Source organism: Prionailurus viverrinus, chromosome E1 (genome assembly GCF_022837055.1).
Source record: "Prionailurus viverrinus isolate Anna chromosome E1, UM_Priviv_1.0, whole genome shotgun sequence".
NCBI lineage: Eukaryota > Metazoa > Chordata > Mammalia > Carnivora > Felidae > Prionailurus > Prionailurus viverrinus.
Genome location: NC_062574.1, coordinates 48,022,392 through 48,036,498, shown reverse-complemented (window position 1 = coordinate 48,036,498; position 14,107 = coordinate 48,022,392). Strand labels below are relative to the sequence as shown.

At 54.2% G+C, this 14,107-nt stretch overlaps 1 protein-coding gene and 1 pseudogene across 1 annotated transcript in view; one reads left to right on the top strand and one right to left on the bottom strand.

Annotated features, from left to right (window-relative positions):
• The window catches only part of QRICH2 (glutamine rich 2), a 32,715-nt gene that overhangs the window by 13,695 nt on the left and 4,913 nt on the right, over positions 1-14,107 (top strand). Inside the window, exons 5-14 of the mRNA XM_047831803.1 lie at positions 3,657-7,566; positions 8,166-8,251; positions 8,813-8,910; positions 9,405-9,519; positions 11,465-11,719; positions 12,472-12,594; positions 12,680-12,754; positions 12,963-13,127; positions 13,245-13,366; positions 14,023-14,088. Of these exons, the coding sequence (XP_047687759.1) occupies positions 3,657-7,566; positions 8,166-8,251; positions 8,813-8,910; positions 9,405-9,519; positions 11,465-11,719; positions 12,472-12,594; positions 12,680-12,754; positions 12,963-13,127; positions 13,245-13,366; positions 14,023-14,088 (5,015 nt within the window). The remainder of the gene's footprint in view (positions 1-3,656; positions 7,567-8,165; positions 8,252-8,812; positions 8,911-9,404; positions 9,520-11,464; positions 11,720-12,471; positions 12,595-12,679; positions 12,755-12,962; positions 13,128-13,244; positions 13,367-14,022; positions 14,089-14,107) is intronic.
• LOC125151201 (cytosolic 5'-nucleotidase 3A-like) lies at positions 623-1,510 on the bottom strand (annotated as a pseudogene).

Below are 14,107 nucleotides of genomic sequence, written 5' to 3'. Positions count from 1 at the left end.
AAAATCCAAAGTCAGACGCTTAACTGACTGAGCCACCCAGGCACCTCCGCTATAGAACATTTTGTGAAGATCAGTGACATGTGGGCACCCAGAGTTTTTCAACACCAAGTGCCAATCATTTCTGATAAATATGTTCCTAAAACAAAATAATCACACATAACACAATTTCAGGATGATATGTAGCATCAGCATAATTCACCCAAATTATAAAAAGAACAATACTTAGAATCATGCACATTATTTCACCATTTCATAAAACTTCTGTTTTAACTTCTACCAACCTGGCCAGTGTAAAAAAGAAAGTCTTCAAAAACTTTGTGATAACATGAACTACAAAATTAATTTTTGGATAAGTTGGGCGTTACTTTTCAAAGTTTGCTTTGAGGTTTATTTGTTTCTTTAATCTGACAAAAAATATGGTGAGGAGTGTATTGAGCGAGGTGAAGAGAAAGGAACTTCCAGTCGATAGATTCAGTGTGTCTGAAGATACTTGAGTAGTGCAAAGGAAACCTTCAAGGGCAAGAATATATTGTAAATGAGAGTTTTGTAGCAAGATGAATGGACAAGCAGTTCTTGTATCAGTTGCCTCCAGAGGAAAGAGGTCTTCTTGAAGAATGCTTGTTTATAGAATCTTCTGTAAGACAGTGTTGGCTATGTGCAATGATTCATCTTTTACTAAAGGAATATCATAAGAGTGCACGTACTTTTCTAAGAGTTCACCCACCCTGTCATTTTGAAATCCAGTTTCCAGAATGTGTTCAGCATTGGCTGTTTACCATCTGCCATCCTCAAGCCTCCTTGGGAGTCTCCCAGAATTATGTTGTTACTGTCTTGTAGTTGATCAAAATGTTCTGTGTTGTTCAAGGCACCATGTTTGTTAAATTCATGAATTGGTTCTCCTTTAAGTCCTTCGAACACCCCGTTTTCATCAAAATCCATGAAGTCGGTCATGATTCTGACATTTGGGTGATAAACGCCAGCCTGATGGGTAACTTCCTGCAGTACATCATCAGCACCCAGCTGAAATTTGAACACAGGGAGACTGTGTCGTTGGAGCTTATCAAAGACTATCAAATTCTTGTATCCTTCCTTGAACATACATCAGATTCTGCCACAATTTCTCTTTCTTTCAGTTTAGCTCTTGGTAGAGCTTGTTCAATAAGGAAACCCTGTGATTTAGGGTTCCATTCAACCATATTAGGGGTACTTCTCTTCTATGGTAGGAACAGGATCAATTTTTGTAGCATAATCTTTTCCTTTTTGTTGAAGTAACTTTTCTGGACCTCCGTTTGTCACCAGCTGATAATTGTCAATGATATTATGACTTGGTGAGCATCTTTTCCCTTATTAGGAACTAGGAAAACCCACTTAGAGTCCTATCGGAGTCTATTATTACCTGAAGGCAGGGTCCTTCTTTGATAAGACCACAGATCATTTCTTCTCTTATAAGGCTCCTGATATGACCTGAACTTTTTTGGAATTCTGACCTCATTTTCACATACACAGCAGATTTTTTTATTAGTTATTTCTTGGTTAGTTGTCCTTAAAGGCACTCCGAGTTCTGTCCTTAAACTTGTCCTAGAACAACAGCATAGACAATATGCAACATCCAGGGATGCAGGGCTTGGATACAGGCATCTCAGTGATCTTGGACCTCTGCCTCACATTCCTCTTTAAGGTGAACACGTACTGGGCCAGCACCACCCCTGCCCAGGACACACATGCTGGTGCTTGCTGCTGTGTCCTCCCTGACCATGGCTGCCTAGTCTGTGGACAAGGTCTCATGTGCCTCCAAAGGCAGAAAGAAAAAGCTGCACATGGTGATCAGTTTTTTTTTCTTTTTATGTTTATTTTTGAGAGAGAGAGAGAGAGAGAGAGAGAGAGAGAGAGAGAGAGAATCCCAAGCAGGCTCTGCACCATCAGCATGGAGTCCAACGCAGGGCCCAATCTTATGAACTGTGAGATCATGACCTGAGCCAAAAATCAAGAGTCAGACACCTAACCAACCATCCAGGCGCCTCCTGGATGGGGTGTTTAATTACTGATAAAATAGATTTATGTCTTCCATTTGCTATGTGTTTTCCATATATCTTAGGTCTTTTCCATTCCACCATTCCTCAATTGCATCTCTTTGGTGTTACATAAATGTATTCTCGTGCGCTGTTTTCATTCCCTTGTTTCTTTTTCTGTATATGTCTTGGGGTTCTTTTCTTAGGGGGTTCGTAGCAGTGTTTGGCATACAGCCACTTATTCTCCACTTCTGAGGCAACACCTTTCTGAGCACTCTCCCCCGAATTAGGAGTTTTTTCCAAACTGGCTGATAGAAACCGGCACCGTTCCCAACCCCAGGAGAGTCTGGGCACGGTTCCCTCCAGCCTTGCAGATGGCTCCCTTCCCAACCTTGGGTAGCTTCCTCACATAGTCATGCTGATCATTTCTGTGCTGGATACCCAAAGGGGGCCCTCTGCAGAGCTCCGGAGTCCTCTCTAGGTGCATGTCCCTTCTTTCTGATACTCTGTCCTGTGAGCCCTTGTGGCCTCAGTTTCCCTGAAGGCTCAACTCTCTCTCCTCAACTCGGGGAGTCCCTCTCCTGGCACTGTAGCCTGGAAACTCTCTTAAGGCAGTAGAGCTCACGTAGTTGGCCTGCCCATGTTTCCGGGGTTGGCAGCCTTCACTAGCCGGTATCCAGCGTGTCTATTTCATTGTTGTTGCTTTTGGTTTTTGATTTTTGGTTATTACAGACGGGAGGGTAAATCCAGTTCCTGTCGCTTCATTTGGGCTGGAAATGGAAATGGTCCCTATTTTCTTCTAACGGATTCTTAGTATTCTCCTGTATGAGTGTGTCCCCTAACTAGATCAGCCCCCCACTGATAATCTGTTTTCATAAACAATGCTGCAGACTCTGTATATATATCCCGGCAGCCCTTTGTAAGAGTCCGCAGAGAAAATCTTACCTATGGAATTTCCGGGTACAAGAGTTGGTGCATTCACATTTTGGAGACATGGTTTACCCGCCCTGCCGTGTATACTTTTAGCATCAGCAATGGGCCACTGATGGGGTAGACTTTAGATTTTAAACTTAATAAAATTACTCATGTCCTTTATTTGTAGACCCAGCAATAGTTGGAGTGGATCACTTGTATTGTGTAGTGTTCCCGCTGTCCTTTATGAAGGGAATTAACATATTATGGTGGCAGGGCACTGGCGGGGGGGGGGGGGGGGGGGGGCTCAGTCGGAGAAGCATCTGACTCTTGGTTTCAGCTCGGGTCATGATCTCACAGTTCTGTGAGTCCAAGCCCCATGTCAGGCTCCACACTGACAGTGGAGAGCCTGCCGGGGATTGTCTCTCTCCCTCTCCCTCTGCCCCTCCCCCACTCATGCTCACGCGCGCGCACACACGCACACTCTCTCAAATGAAGAAACTGAAAAAATAACATCTTATGAGGCCACTTGCAAATGTGCAGATTCTCAAAGCTCTGGAGACCTGTCCTTCAAGAACGTCAAAGTCTTTGTGTCCAGCTTAGTCTTGGGGACCAGAGGTTTCTCCAAAGGCCCTAAGTCATCCTTGTCGGATGTCCCAGATTTTCTTTCCTTCGTGTCTTATAGTGAGGACTTTCTACTTACACTTACTGACCTCTTTCTTCCACTTCAACCAGGGCTCAGAGACAACAACGGGACTCCTTAAACGCAAAAAGCATACTTCCTTAACATCAGATGATGGAGCCTCCACCAAGCACTCAAGTGCTGACCCAACTGTGGATTCTGCAAATGGTCATGGTTCCGATCGGACCTTATCAGGAATCAGTGCCACGGGATACCCCTCTGAAGGAGTTGGCAGGGAACGAAAGAAAAGCACCCCCACTACTGCATCCCCTGGTAGAGAACAGCACCCAAGGGCCCGTGACGAGGCTGGCGTGGCAAAGTCCCATCACCCATCTGTGTCCCAATTCAGACTAGAGTCAGATCGTCACAGGACTAGAGAGCTGCAGCCTCACACCTCAGCATATCTAAGAAAAGATGAACGAGAGGCACACCCTGGTCTAGTTCAACAGGACTTTCCCTCAGCCACCGCGATCAGAGATCAGCATCCTCGTGTGTACCCAGATCAGCATGGGGGGGTACACGTTAGCTACGGTCAAATCTATCCAAGGCCAGACCAACATGGAATAGCACCGCTTGGCATGGATCAGCTTGCATCGCTCGATCATAGCACTTACCCACACAGTGTGGTACCCCTCAGCATGGGTCAGCTTGGTATGATGCCACCTGGAATGGATGAGCAGGGATCGGTGCTACCTGGCATGGATCCGCGTGGTATGATGCCACCACTGGTACCTGGCAGAGATCAGCAAGGCTTGCAGTTACCTAGCACAGATCAGCCTGGTATGGTTCCATTTAGCACATATCAGCACGGCATGATATTTCCTGGCACAGACCAACAGCCTGATGTGGCTCAGCGTGGATTGGTACCTCTTCACATGGATCAGCATGGATTTTTAACATCCGGCATGGATCAGCAAGGACTGGCACTGCCTGGCATGGATCAGCAGGGATTGGTTCCACATCTCATCGCTCAGCATGGTTTGGGACCAACTGGCACAGATCAGAATGCTTTAGTCCAGCCTGGTGCGGGTCAGCCTGGTTTGGTCCAACCTGGAATGGATCAGCGCGGTTTGGTGCAGCCTGTTGTAGATGAAAGGGGTTTGGTTCAGCCTGGTGCTTATCTACCTGATTGGGTTCAACCTGGTGCATATGCCACTGGCTGGGTCCAGCCTGGTGCCTATCCTCTTGAGTTGGTATACCCTGATGTATATCCATCTGGTTTAGTACAGCTTGGTGCAGATCAGCCTGGTTTGATGCAACCTGGATTGGGTCAGCAAGATTCAGTCCAACCTGGAATGGATCAGTACGATTTGGGGCAGCCTGGAATGGATCAACGTGGTTTGGTCCAACTTGGAATGGATCAGCGTGGTTTAGTGCAACCTGGCACAGTTCAGCCTGGTTTGGTGCAACCTGGTTCAGCTCAGCCTGGTTTGGTCCAACCTGGAGCAGCTCAGCCTGGTTTGGTCCAACCTGGTGCAGCCCAGCCTGGTTTGGTGCAGCCTGGTGCAGCTCAGCCTGTTTTGGTCCAACCTGGAGCAGCCCAGCCTGGTTTGGTCCAACCAGGAGCAGCTCAGCCTGGTTTGGTCCAACCTGGTGCAGCCCAGCCTGGTTTGGTGCAGCCTGGTGCAGCTCAGCCTGTTTTGGTCCAACCAGGAGCAGCTCAGCCTGGTTTGGTCCAACCAGGAGCAGCTCAGCCTGGTTTGGTCCAACCAGGAGCAGCTCAGCCTGGTTTGGTCCAACCTGGAGCAGCTCAGCCTGGTTTGGTCCAACCAGGAGCAGCTCAGCCTGGTTTGGTCCAACCTGGAGCAGCCCAGCCTGGTTTGGTCCAACCAGGAGCAGCTCAGCCTGGTTTGGTGCAACCTGGAGCAGCTCAGCCTGGTTTGGTCCAACCTGGAGCAGGTCAGCGTGGTTTGGTACAACCCGGAATGGATCTGGGTGGTTTGGTCCAACCCGGAATGGGTCAGCGTGGTTTGGCACAACCTGGTTCAGCTCAGCCTGGTTTGGTCCAACCTGGAGCAGCTCAGCCTGGTTTGGTCCAACCTGGAGCAGGTCAGCCTGGTTTGGTGCAGCCTGGTGCAGCTCAGCTTGGTTTGGTGCAACCTGGTGTAGCTCAGCCTGGTTTGGTCCAACCTGGAGCAGGTCAGCGTGGTTTGGTCCGACCTGGAGCAGGTCAGCGTGGTTTGGTCCGACCTGGAGCGGCTCAGGTTGGTTTGGTGCAGCCTCGTGCAGCTCAGCGTGGTTTGGTCCAACCTGGTGCAGTTCAGCATGGTTTGGTCCAACCTGGTGCAGCCCAGCCTGGTTTGGTGCAGCCTGGTGCAGCTCAGCCTGTTTTGGTCCAACCTGGAGCAGCCCAGCCTGGTTTGGTGCAACCTGGAGCAGGTCAGCCTGGTTTGGTCCAACCTGGAGCAGGTCAGCCTGGTTTGGTCCAACCTGGAGCAGCTCAGCCTGGTTTGGTCCAACCTGGAGCAGCTCAGCCTGGTTTGGTCCAACCAGGAGCAGCTCAGCCTGGTTTGGTCCAACCTGGAGCAGGTCAGCCTGGTTTGGTCCAACCTGGAGCAGCTCAACCTGGTTTGGTCCAACCTGGAGCAGGTCAAGCAGGTCAACCTGGCTTGGTCCAACCTGGAGCAGGTCAGCCTAGCTTGGTGCAACCTGGAATGGATCTGGGTGGTTTGGTCCAACCTGGAATGGATCAGCGTGGTTTGGCCCAACCTGGTTCAGCTCAGCCTGGTTTGGTGCAACCTGCAATGAGTCAGTATGGTTTGGCCCAACCTGGTGCACGTCAGCCTGGTTTGGTACAATCTGGCGTAAGTCAGCCTGGTTTGGTACAACCTCAAATGGGTCAGCCTGCTTTGGTCCAGCCTGGTGCGGGTCAACCTGGTGCAGGTCAGCCTCGTTTGGTGCAACCTGGAATGGATCAGCGTGGTTTGGTCTACCCTGGTGCTGATCAGGGTGGTTTGGTCCAGCCTGGTGCAGGTCAGCCTGATTTGGTACAACCTGGTGCAGGTCAGCCTGGTTTGGTGCAACGTGGAGTGGGGCAGCGTGGTTTGGTAGAGCCTGGCACAGGTCCACGTGGCGTTTTTCAACCTGGTGCCTATCCACCTGGTTTGCTACAGCCAGGTGCATATCTTCCCGGTTCAGTAGAGCCTGGTGCCTATCCACAAGGTTTGGTTCCACCTGGTGCCTATCCTCGTGGTTTGGCCCAGCCTGGTGCACTTCCACGTGGTTTCATGCAGCCTCTTACTGATCAGCGTGGCTTGAGGCAACCCGGTAGAGATCAGCAAGGCTCAATACCATCAAGCACAGAGCTTCGTGGCTTTCCGACATTCCACCCGGAGTCTCTAAGATTTATATCACCATATCCATATCAGCATGGTGTAATGCCTCCTAGCAGAGGTCAGCATGGCCGGGTGTCACCGCTCCTCTCCGGTCAAGGCTTGGCACCACCAGGTACTGACCAAGAGGGTTTATCAGAAACTTACCAGCCAGGTGTGATACATCCGGGCACAGACCAGGGCGGCCAAATAAAACCAGGTGCAGACCAGCACGACCAGTCATACTCTATCCCAGAATCCCGTGACCTAACGTATCCTGGCCCTCGGGGCCCAGGCTTTCCTGGGGCAGATCAGCTCCAGGTCAGTGTGGATCCACAACAAACATATACCTCAGACCGAGCTGGAATTTCTGTCCAGACTACCCCAAGCCAAGAAGCCACCTTTGCCAAGAGTACAGTCTTTCTCAACGATCTCTACCGAGCCTCATCGGAAAGGGTCGATATCCAGAGCGAAAGACATGATTCCCTGGATAAATTGTCTCCCAGCTTCCCTATAGCAGTGGAAACATTTCGTCTGATGGGAGAGCTCATTGGCCTTTATGTAGAGCTCAAGGAGAACATGAAGGAGCTGGATGAGGAGAAGGCTGGCCAGACCGACTTAGAGAAGTTACAGTACTTGCTTTCACTCATGGGTAGGTACCACTTATGTGGAGGAGGGACCACTGTGTTGTAACCTCCCCCTGGCCTCCTCTCCTGGCAGCTGAGTTTCTTCCTGAGTCATTGCCAATAGCACATCCTTTCTTGAAAAGCCATTCTGGGTTCTACCATAGCCTTTGGGGTCCAAAAGCTGGAATTAAACCAGTAGAAGTGAAGAAGCCTCAGCAGAAGAGTAAGGTGGTTCTGATGCCTCATCAGACTCTCTGGACAGCAGCTGAGGACAGCGGGCAAGGGCGGCGGTAGCACCCAGGGGTGTGTGGGGGGGTGGGGGGACCTGGAAGAATTCAACTTCACCTTTGTTCACAGCTGTGGGACCAGAGAATAATTAAGATTTGAGAGCTGGGTGGAAAGTGTGGGTCAGTAGTCCCAAAGCCCTTTAGAATATTAAGCATCAGGTGGATTTTTATGGGGTGAAAACACCCCCTCTCTGCTTTCTTCCCATCGCCTCCACCCAGTCACCAGGAAAAGCAGGTACATCTTGCTGCTTTCCAGGGTAGTTTCACTGTGGGGGGCTGGGATGGGGGGCCTGCTGGAGATCCCACCCTTCTGACGATAAGGCCTCCATTTTTCATAGTCAAAAAGACTATACCACCTGACCTGCAGGAACAGCTGAAGACCTTAAAGGCCTTGACCAAAGAAGTGCGGCAGGAAAGAGCCAAAGTAAGTAAGGGAGGGTCCACCCACTTTGCCTTTGAGAGCCAGCAATCCCACTTTGCGCTTGCCTTTCGATAGATTACACAGTCCTCTCGCTGACATCATCTCGTTGGATCTTTACAAACCCATCAGATAGGAAACGCACCTCAAGCATCACCGTGTTCATTTCCTGGATCTAAAACCTGACGCTCAAAGCTGTTAAGATTCAGCCGAGCCAACCAGGAGGCCTGTGCTCCTTGCATCACATGGGGCCCTTTCTAGCAAAGCCCACTGTCTGTCTCTGCAGCAGCCTTGGAGCCAAGTTTGTGGGACTGTCTGGGGCCAGTGGTCATGGCAAGGAGCTGCTAGGCCTTCAGCTGCTCTCTTAATGCCAGCTGTCCACATGCCCAGGATGGACGGATAGATGGATCGATGGATGTCCGGAAGGGACACCCTGATGGATGGCTCTTGTTAGAGGATAGGACCAGGACCGGGACTGGGGAAAGGGGCTTGTTCGGGCTGCAGGAGCATGTTCAGAAAGCAAAGAACTCAAGCCCGCCTGACCTTCCTCTCCTGTTGGGTTTGTAGCTGGACAAGATACAGAGGCTCCTGGAGGGCGAAAGGGAACAGGAAATCGGAAAAGAAATGAAAGACGACCAGCTGAGCACGCAGCTGGGAATCCTCAGGTAAAACGCCCCTGCCAAGGGCAGCCGGTGTCCTGGCATCACGTATTCCCAGCCAAGGAGCCTTGGGTTCACTCACAGTCTGAACTGGGCCCTGTCTTTGACCCGGGCTGTGTCTGCCCTTCAGGGTGTCCGTGTCTAGTTCGAGTTGCTGGTGAAAATTTCCTAAGTTCTTAAAACAGCTCAGCACCAGGGCTAGGAAGGAAAAAAGAGGCTAGTCTCTCTCCCCAGTCGGAGGCTGTAGGAGAACACTTGCCAGAGCCCCTCAAGAGCCCTCACTTTGTGATGTCAGGTCTCACCCCCTAGAAACCTCTCAGGCCAGCAGGTGGGCACACACCTCCGGGACACGCAGCACCTGGGACTCCCTAGACGGAACCTGCTGCAGGGTGGCTGGGAGAGCCCTGGTGTGCATCTTTCTCTGCCCCTGGTGGACCCGGTGGGCCTGGGCCCTTTGGGCGGCCGGTGGGGCCAGGCCAACCCTCCTGCCCGTCTCTCAGAGTCACCGTGGCCGACATTGAGAAGGAGTTGGCCGAGCTCAGGGAGAGCCAAGAGCGGGGCAAGGTCAGCATGGAACATTCAGTCTCCGAAGCCTCTCTCTACCTGCAGGACCAGGTAAGGATTCCAGACTCTTCAGGGGCAGGAACCAGGCCCCTTCTCGGAGTTGGCCGTGGGCAGTGAGGCTACTAGACTTTTATGTGACATATGATTTGCAAATACTTTCTCCCACTCTCTTTTCACGCTCTTAATTTTTTGTTAATGTTTATTTATTTTTAAGAGAGAGAGACAGAGCACAAGTGGAGAGGGGCAGAGAGAGAGGGAGACACAGAATCCAAAGCAGGCTCCAGGCCCTGAGCTGTCAGCACAGAGCCCGATGTGGGGCTCGAACCCACAAACCCTGAGATTGTGACCTGAGCCCAAGTTGGACGCTTAACCTACTGAGCCAGCCAGGTGCCCCCCTTTACACGCTCTTGACAATGTCTACCTTTAAATCTTGAGTGATGCTACCGTTGGTCACCCCAGAGGGTCCCCACTGAGGAGTGTCTGGACAGCCCTCTGAGCACTTGTGGAAGGATCAGATAGGAAAAGCCACTGGGCCAAGGGGACTCATGTCAGGAGCCCTTCGGTGCTGGAGGCCCCATTCTGGGCCATTTCCAAATTTGCCAGAGCACCTGCGTGTTCCATTTCGTGACCCCAAAGCCAGCTGTCCAGTGCGGGGCCTGAGGAGCAGCAGATGTGTCCCAGAGTCGTCACTCCAAAGCTCATGTCTGAGCTTAGCCACCTCTGGGCTGTCAGGGGTGGGAGTGGGAGGGCATATTCAGAGAGAAGCCGCTCCCTGCTGGGCCGGCCTGGCCTCCTGCCACAGCCTCTTCAAGGCCTCAGCCTCCACACTCCCGATTCTCCAGCCACCTGGGCTTCCCACGTTTCTCTAAACACACTGCCGCTCTCCCTGGAATGTCCCTGTCACCCCTTCTTACCCAAACGACTGCTACTCGTTCTTCCCAACTCCACTGCATCATCCTCTCTTCTAGAATTAATCCAGCCTTTTTATCCCAGGGGCCCTTTGACATGCTATCATGGGCTCTTCAGAAGAGTGTGGGCTCTTCCGGGCGCGAGCAAGAGTCTCACTGAGCTCAGGCAAAAGGGAGCTCGGTTGAAAGGGCACAGGGTTACGGGGGCTGGGAAAGAGCGGGACCTCCAGGGAGCAGTCTCACCGGGGGCCCCCGCTTGCCTGTCTTTCTGTGTCTGTTTTTGTGTGTACCTGTGCTTCTGTGTCCCTGTCCTTCTCCATTTCTCTCAAATACCTCCACATCTCTCTTCCGCGGGACTCTCAGCCAGCTTTCTTATCTCTCACACACGGCCCACAGTGGCTGCCAAGGCCCGACAACGTCGCACACTTCCAAGAGGGGGTTAGGTTGGCCCAGCCCCTCTCTGAGCCAGGCAAAAGGTCAAACGCCTGTGGGACTGGCTGCCCCCAAATCGGGTGCTGACCCGAGACCAGTCCTTTGTGGTGACAAACCGGGACTGTGGGGAACAGAAGAGAGCAGGAGAGCCAGTGGAAGGAACCTGCTCCCGCCCAGACCGGGAGAGACCCCCACGGCAGAAGTAGCTCTGACCCCACTGATTTATTGTTACCGACACGCTGGATGGGGACAGAGCATGTGTGAGCCCCCCCCCCCCCTCCCGTCACCAGGGCCTGGAGCCGTGTCTGTGTGTCGTCAGGCTCCTCTCGGTGTTTGTGGACTGGCTAACTGACATCACCACCCTAGAAGAGCTATGTCCTTGCCTTGACTCAATGAGCTGGCTGGAGAAAGGTCCCGAAACCTCCCTCCTGCAAGGGTTTTATTCAGCATTAATGCTTCACTCCCTGAGCACCATATTCACTACTCAAAGGACAGGCACCGGGCACCTCCCATCGGCCGCACTCTCTGTGAGGCTGCAGCGACCACCTGCATCGCACAGGCCAGGGGCAGAAAGCACACGCCAGCAGTGGCAGTGCGGACAGAAGGTGGCCGTGCCTCACTCACCGCCCTGCACCTGCCTTCTCGCCCGCGCCCAGCTGGACAAGCTCAGGACGATCATCGAGAGCATGCTGGCCTCATCCTCCACGCTGCTGTCCATGAGCATGACTCCTCGCAAGATCCTAACAGCCTCGGCACCTAGCCAGATCGACCCTGAGACCACCTGCCCGGCCTGCAGCCTGGACCTGGGCCATCAGGTCAGCATGCTGGTGCAGCGTTACGAGCAGCTCCAGGACATGGTCACCAATCTGGCTGCCACCCGGCCCTCCAAGAAAGCCAAGCTGCAGAGCCAGGTGATTCCCACTGGCCTCCCTCGTGTGGCCACACACGGCCCCCAGCGGGGGAGCCACAGCTCAGAGGCCCACAGAGCAGGGAGTGGCTGGTGGAGCTTTAACGGGCCTAAGGGCCAGTTTTCCATTGTGGAGCTCTTTATTGACCCCACAACAGTCCCAGGTCCTTTCACGGGGTCACAGTGGGGGCAGCAACAGAGCTGGCTCTGGGGACAGGAGACCACGGGGAAGAGCTGGCTCCATAGGGGTGGGACGGCAGAGCTGGCTGAGGTGAAGAGCCATGTATTCGTGTGCCTCGGGGACGCTGGCATAGCTTTAGGGTTCATTAAGTCCCTTTCATGCCAGCCTTCCAGCACCGTTCTTAATTCCCCACAGAAGGGCAGGCTTGCTGGTGGGGGCAGGGACAGGCACAAGTCCCTGAGTCCTACCTCTTGGACTCTGGAGTTCAGATCCAGCCCAGGGCAGATGGGGAGACCGTAGGCCACATCCCAGCTCTCGGGGGCCACTCCGGAGCCTCTCGATCGCCTGTTCTAGTCTCCCCCAAAGGGGGGCCAGTTCCCTGGAGGCTAGTCCGTGGGGAGGTGGGAGACTGAAGCTCACGTCCAGTTAGGGGGACACTTGGAAAAAAGCAGAGAGCCTCCCCACTGCAGGGGGCAACTGCGGAGGAGAGCCGGAAAGGGGTCTGAAGTCAGCGTCACCTGCTGGGCGATGATTTAAGGGGCGGCGCCCAACACCTGTGTGCCACCTCCCCGCAGGACGAAGAGCTGCTGGGCCACATCCAGAGCGCCATCCTGCAGGTACAGGGCGACTGCGAGAAACTCAACATCACCACCGGCAGCCTCATCGAGGACCATCGGCAGAAGCAGAAGGACATTGACGTGAGGGGCCGGCAGGGCGGCTGGGGGGCGGGGGGCGAGGCCGTTCACTTCCCGCGCCTCATTCTCTGCTCCCTCGGCCTCCCAGGTGTTGTACCAGGGTCTGGAGAAGCTCGAGAAGGAGAAGGCCAACAGGGAGCACCTGGAGATGGAGATTGACGTGGTAAGGGCCCGGCCTGGAAGAGCCGCCTGTGTCCCAGGAGATCTCGCTGGTCATTCTCTGGAAGCTCTGGAAGGCCGGGAGGGGAGGAGCCTATTGGGGCGGGGGAAGGGGGCGGAGCTCAACGTCCAGGGTTGGTGCCTCAGGGCAATGCGGCCCCTCCGTGGCTCCCTCTCCCATCTGGGGGACCCCCTCCTCTCTTAACGGCCAGAAAGCTGACAAGAGTGCCCTGGAGGCCAAAGTGAGCCGGGTCCAGTTTGACGCCACCACGGAGCAGCTGAACCACATGATGCAGGAGCTGATGTCTAAAATGAGCGGGCAGGAGCGGGACTGGCAGAAAATGCTGGACAAGCTGCTGGTGGAGATGGACAGCAAGGTGAGGGCAGATGGCAGTTCGTCTCCAGGTGCCGCAGATCGCCCCCCCCCCCCCCGCCGCCCCCCGCCCCGAACCCCGCCTTCCCGGAGCTCACCGGTGACCCGCCCCGGCCCGCAGCTGGACCGCCTGGAGCTGGACCCCGTGAAGCAGTTGCTGGAGGATCGGTGGAAAGCCTTGCGGCAACAGCTTAAAGAGCGCCCTCCCCTCTACCAGGCAGACGAGGCAGCGGCCATGCGGAAGTGAGGCCTGGCCCACGCGTGGGGGCGGGGTTGGCACACGCTGCGGACTGGGGGGGGGGTGGTTCTGGGGGTCCCCAGATGAACAGCTCCCACGCAGTGTGCTCTGGGAGGATGGCCAATCCCACCGGACCACCCCAAAGTTGGCGTGACTGAATCTGAGAGCTCCAAAAGCTCTTCCGGCTCAGGCTAGTGACGACCGCAGTGGACAGAGGCAGGGGAGAGAGGCTAAGGCTTCCGGGTAGCGGGCGAGCTCCGCTGGGTCGCTGTGACAGGGAGGGGCCCAAGGTCCCCAGGTCTGAGCCTGGTCCTGGGGGGCCCAGCCCACAGCAGGCTCGAATCCCAGGATCTCCGCTCTTGGCCGCCAGAGGGCCCCCGAGGTTCACACAGGTCCTCAGGGACCCTCTGAAACCCCGCCGGCTTTGGGTTAGGACAGGTGGGTGCTGGGTGAGCGCCCAGAAGCAGGCACGTCTAGAAGCTAGTGTGTTTCCCAGGGAACAGGGCTGGATCTGCCTCTGGTGGCTTGGGGTCTGCCACCCTGGTGAGCCGAGCTTCCAGCTGCCCGGCCTGCAGGGGCCAAGCCCTTCTGCGTTCTCCTCTCCCATTCCAGAGCCCCTGGGCAGGGCTCTCACCCTCTGTGTGTGTCCCACTCCCCACAGGCAGCTCTTGGCACATTTCCACTGCCTCTCGTGCGACCGTCCCTTGGAGACACCTGTGACCGGACAGTGAGTGTTCCCCCCTGGC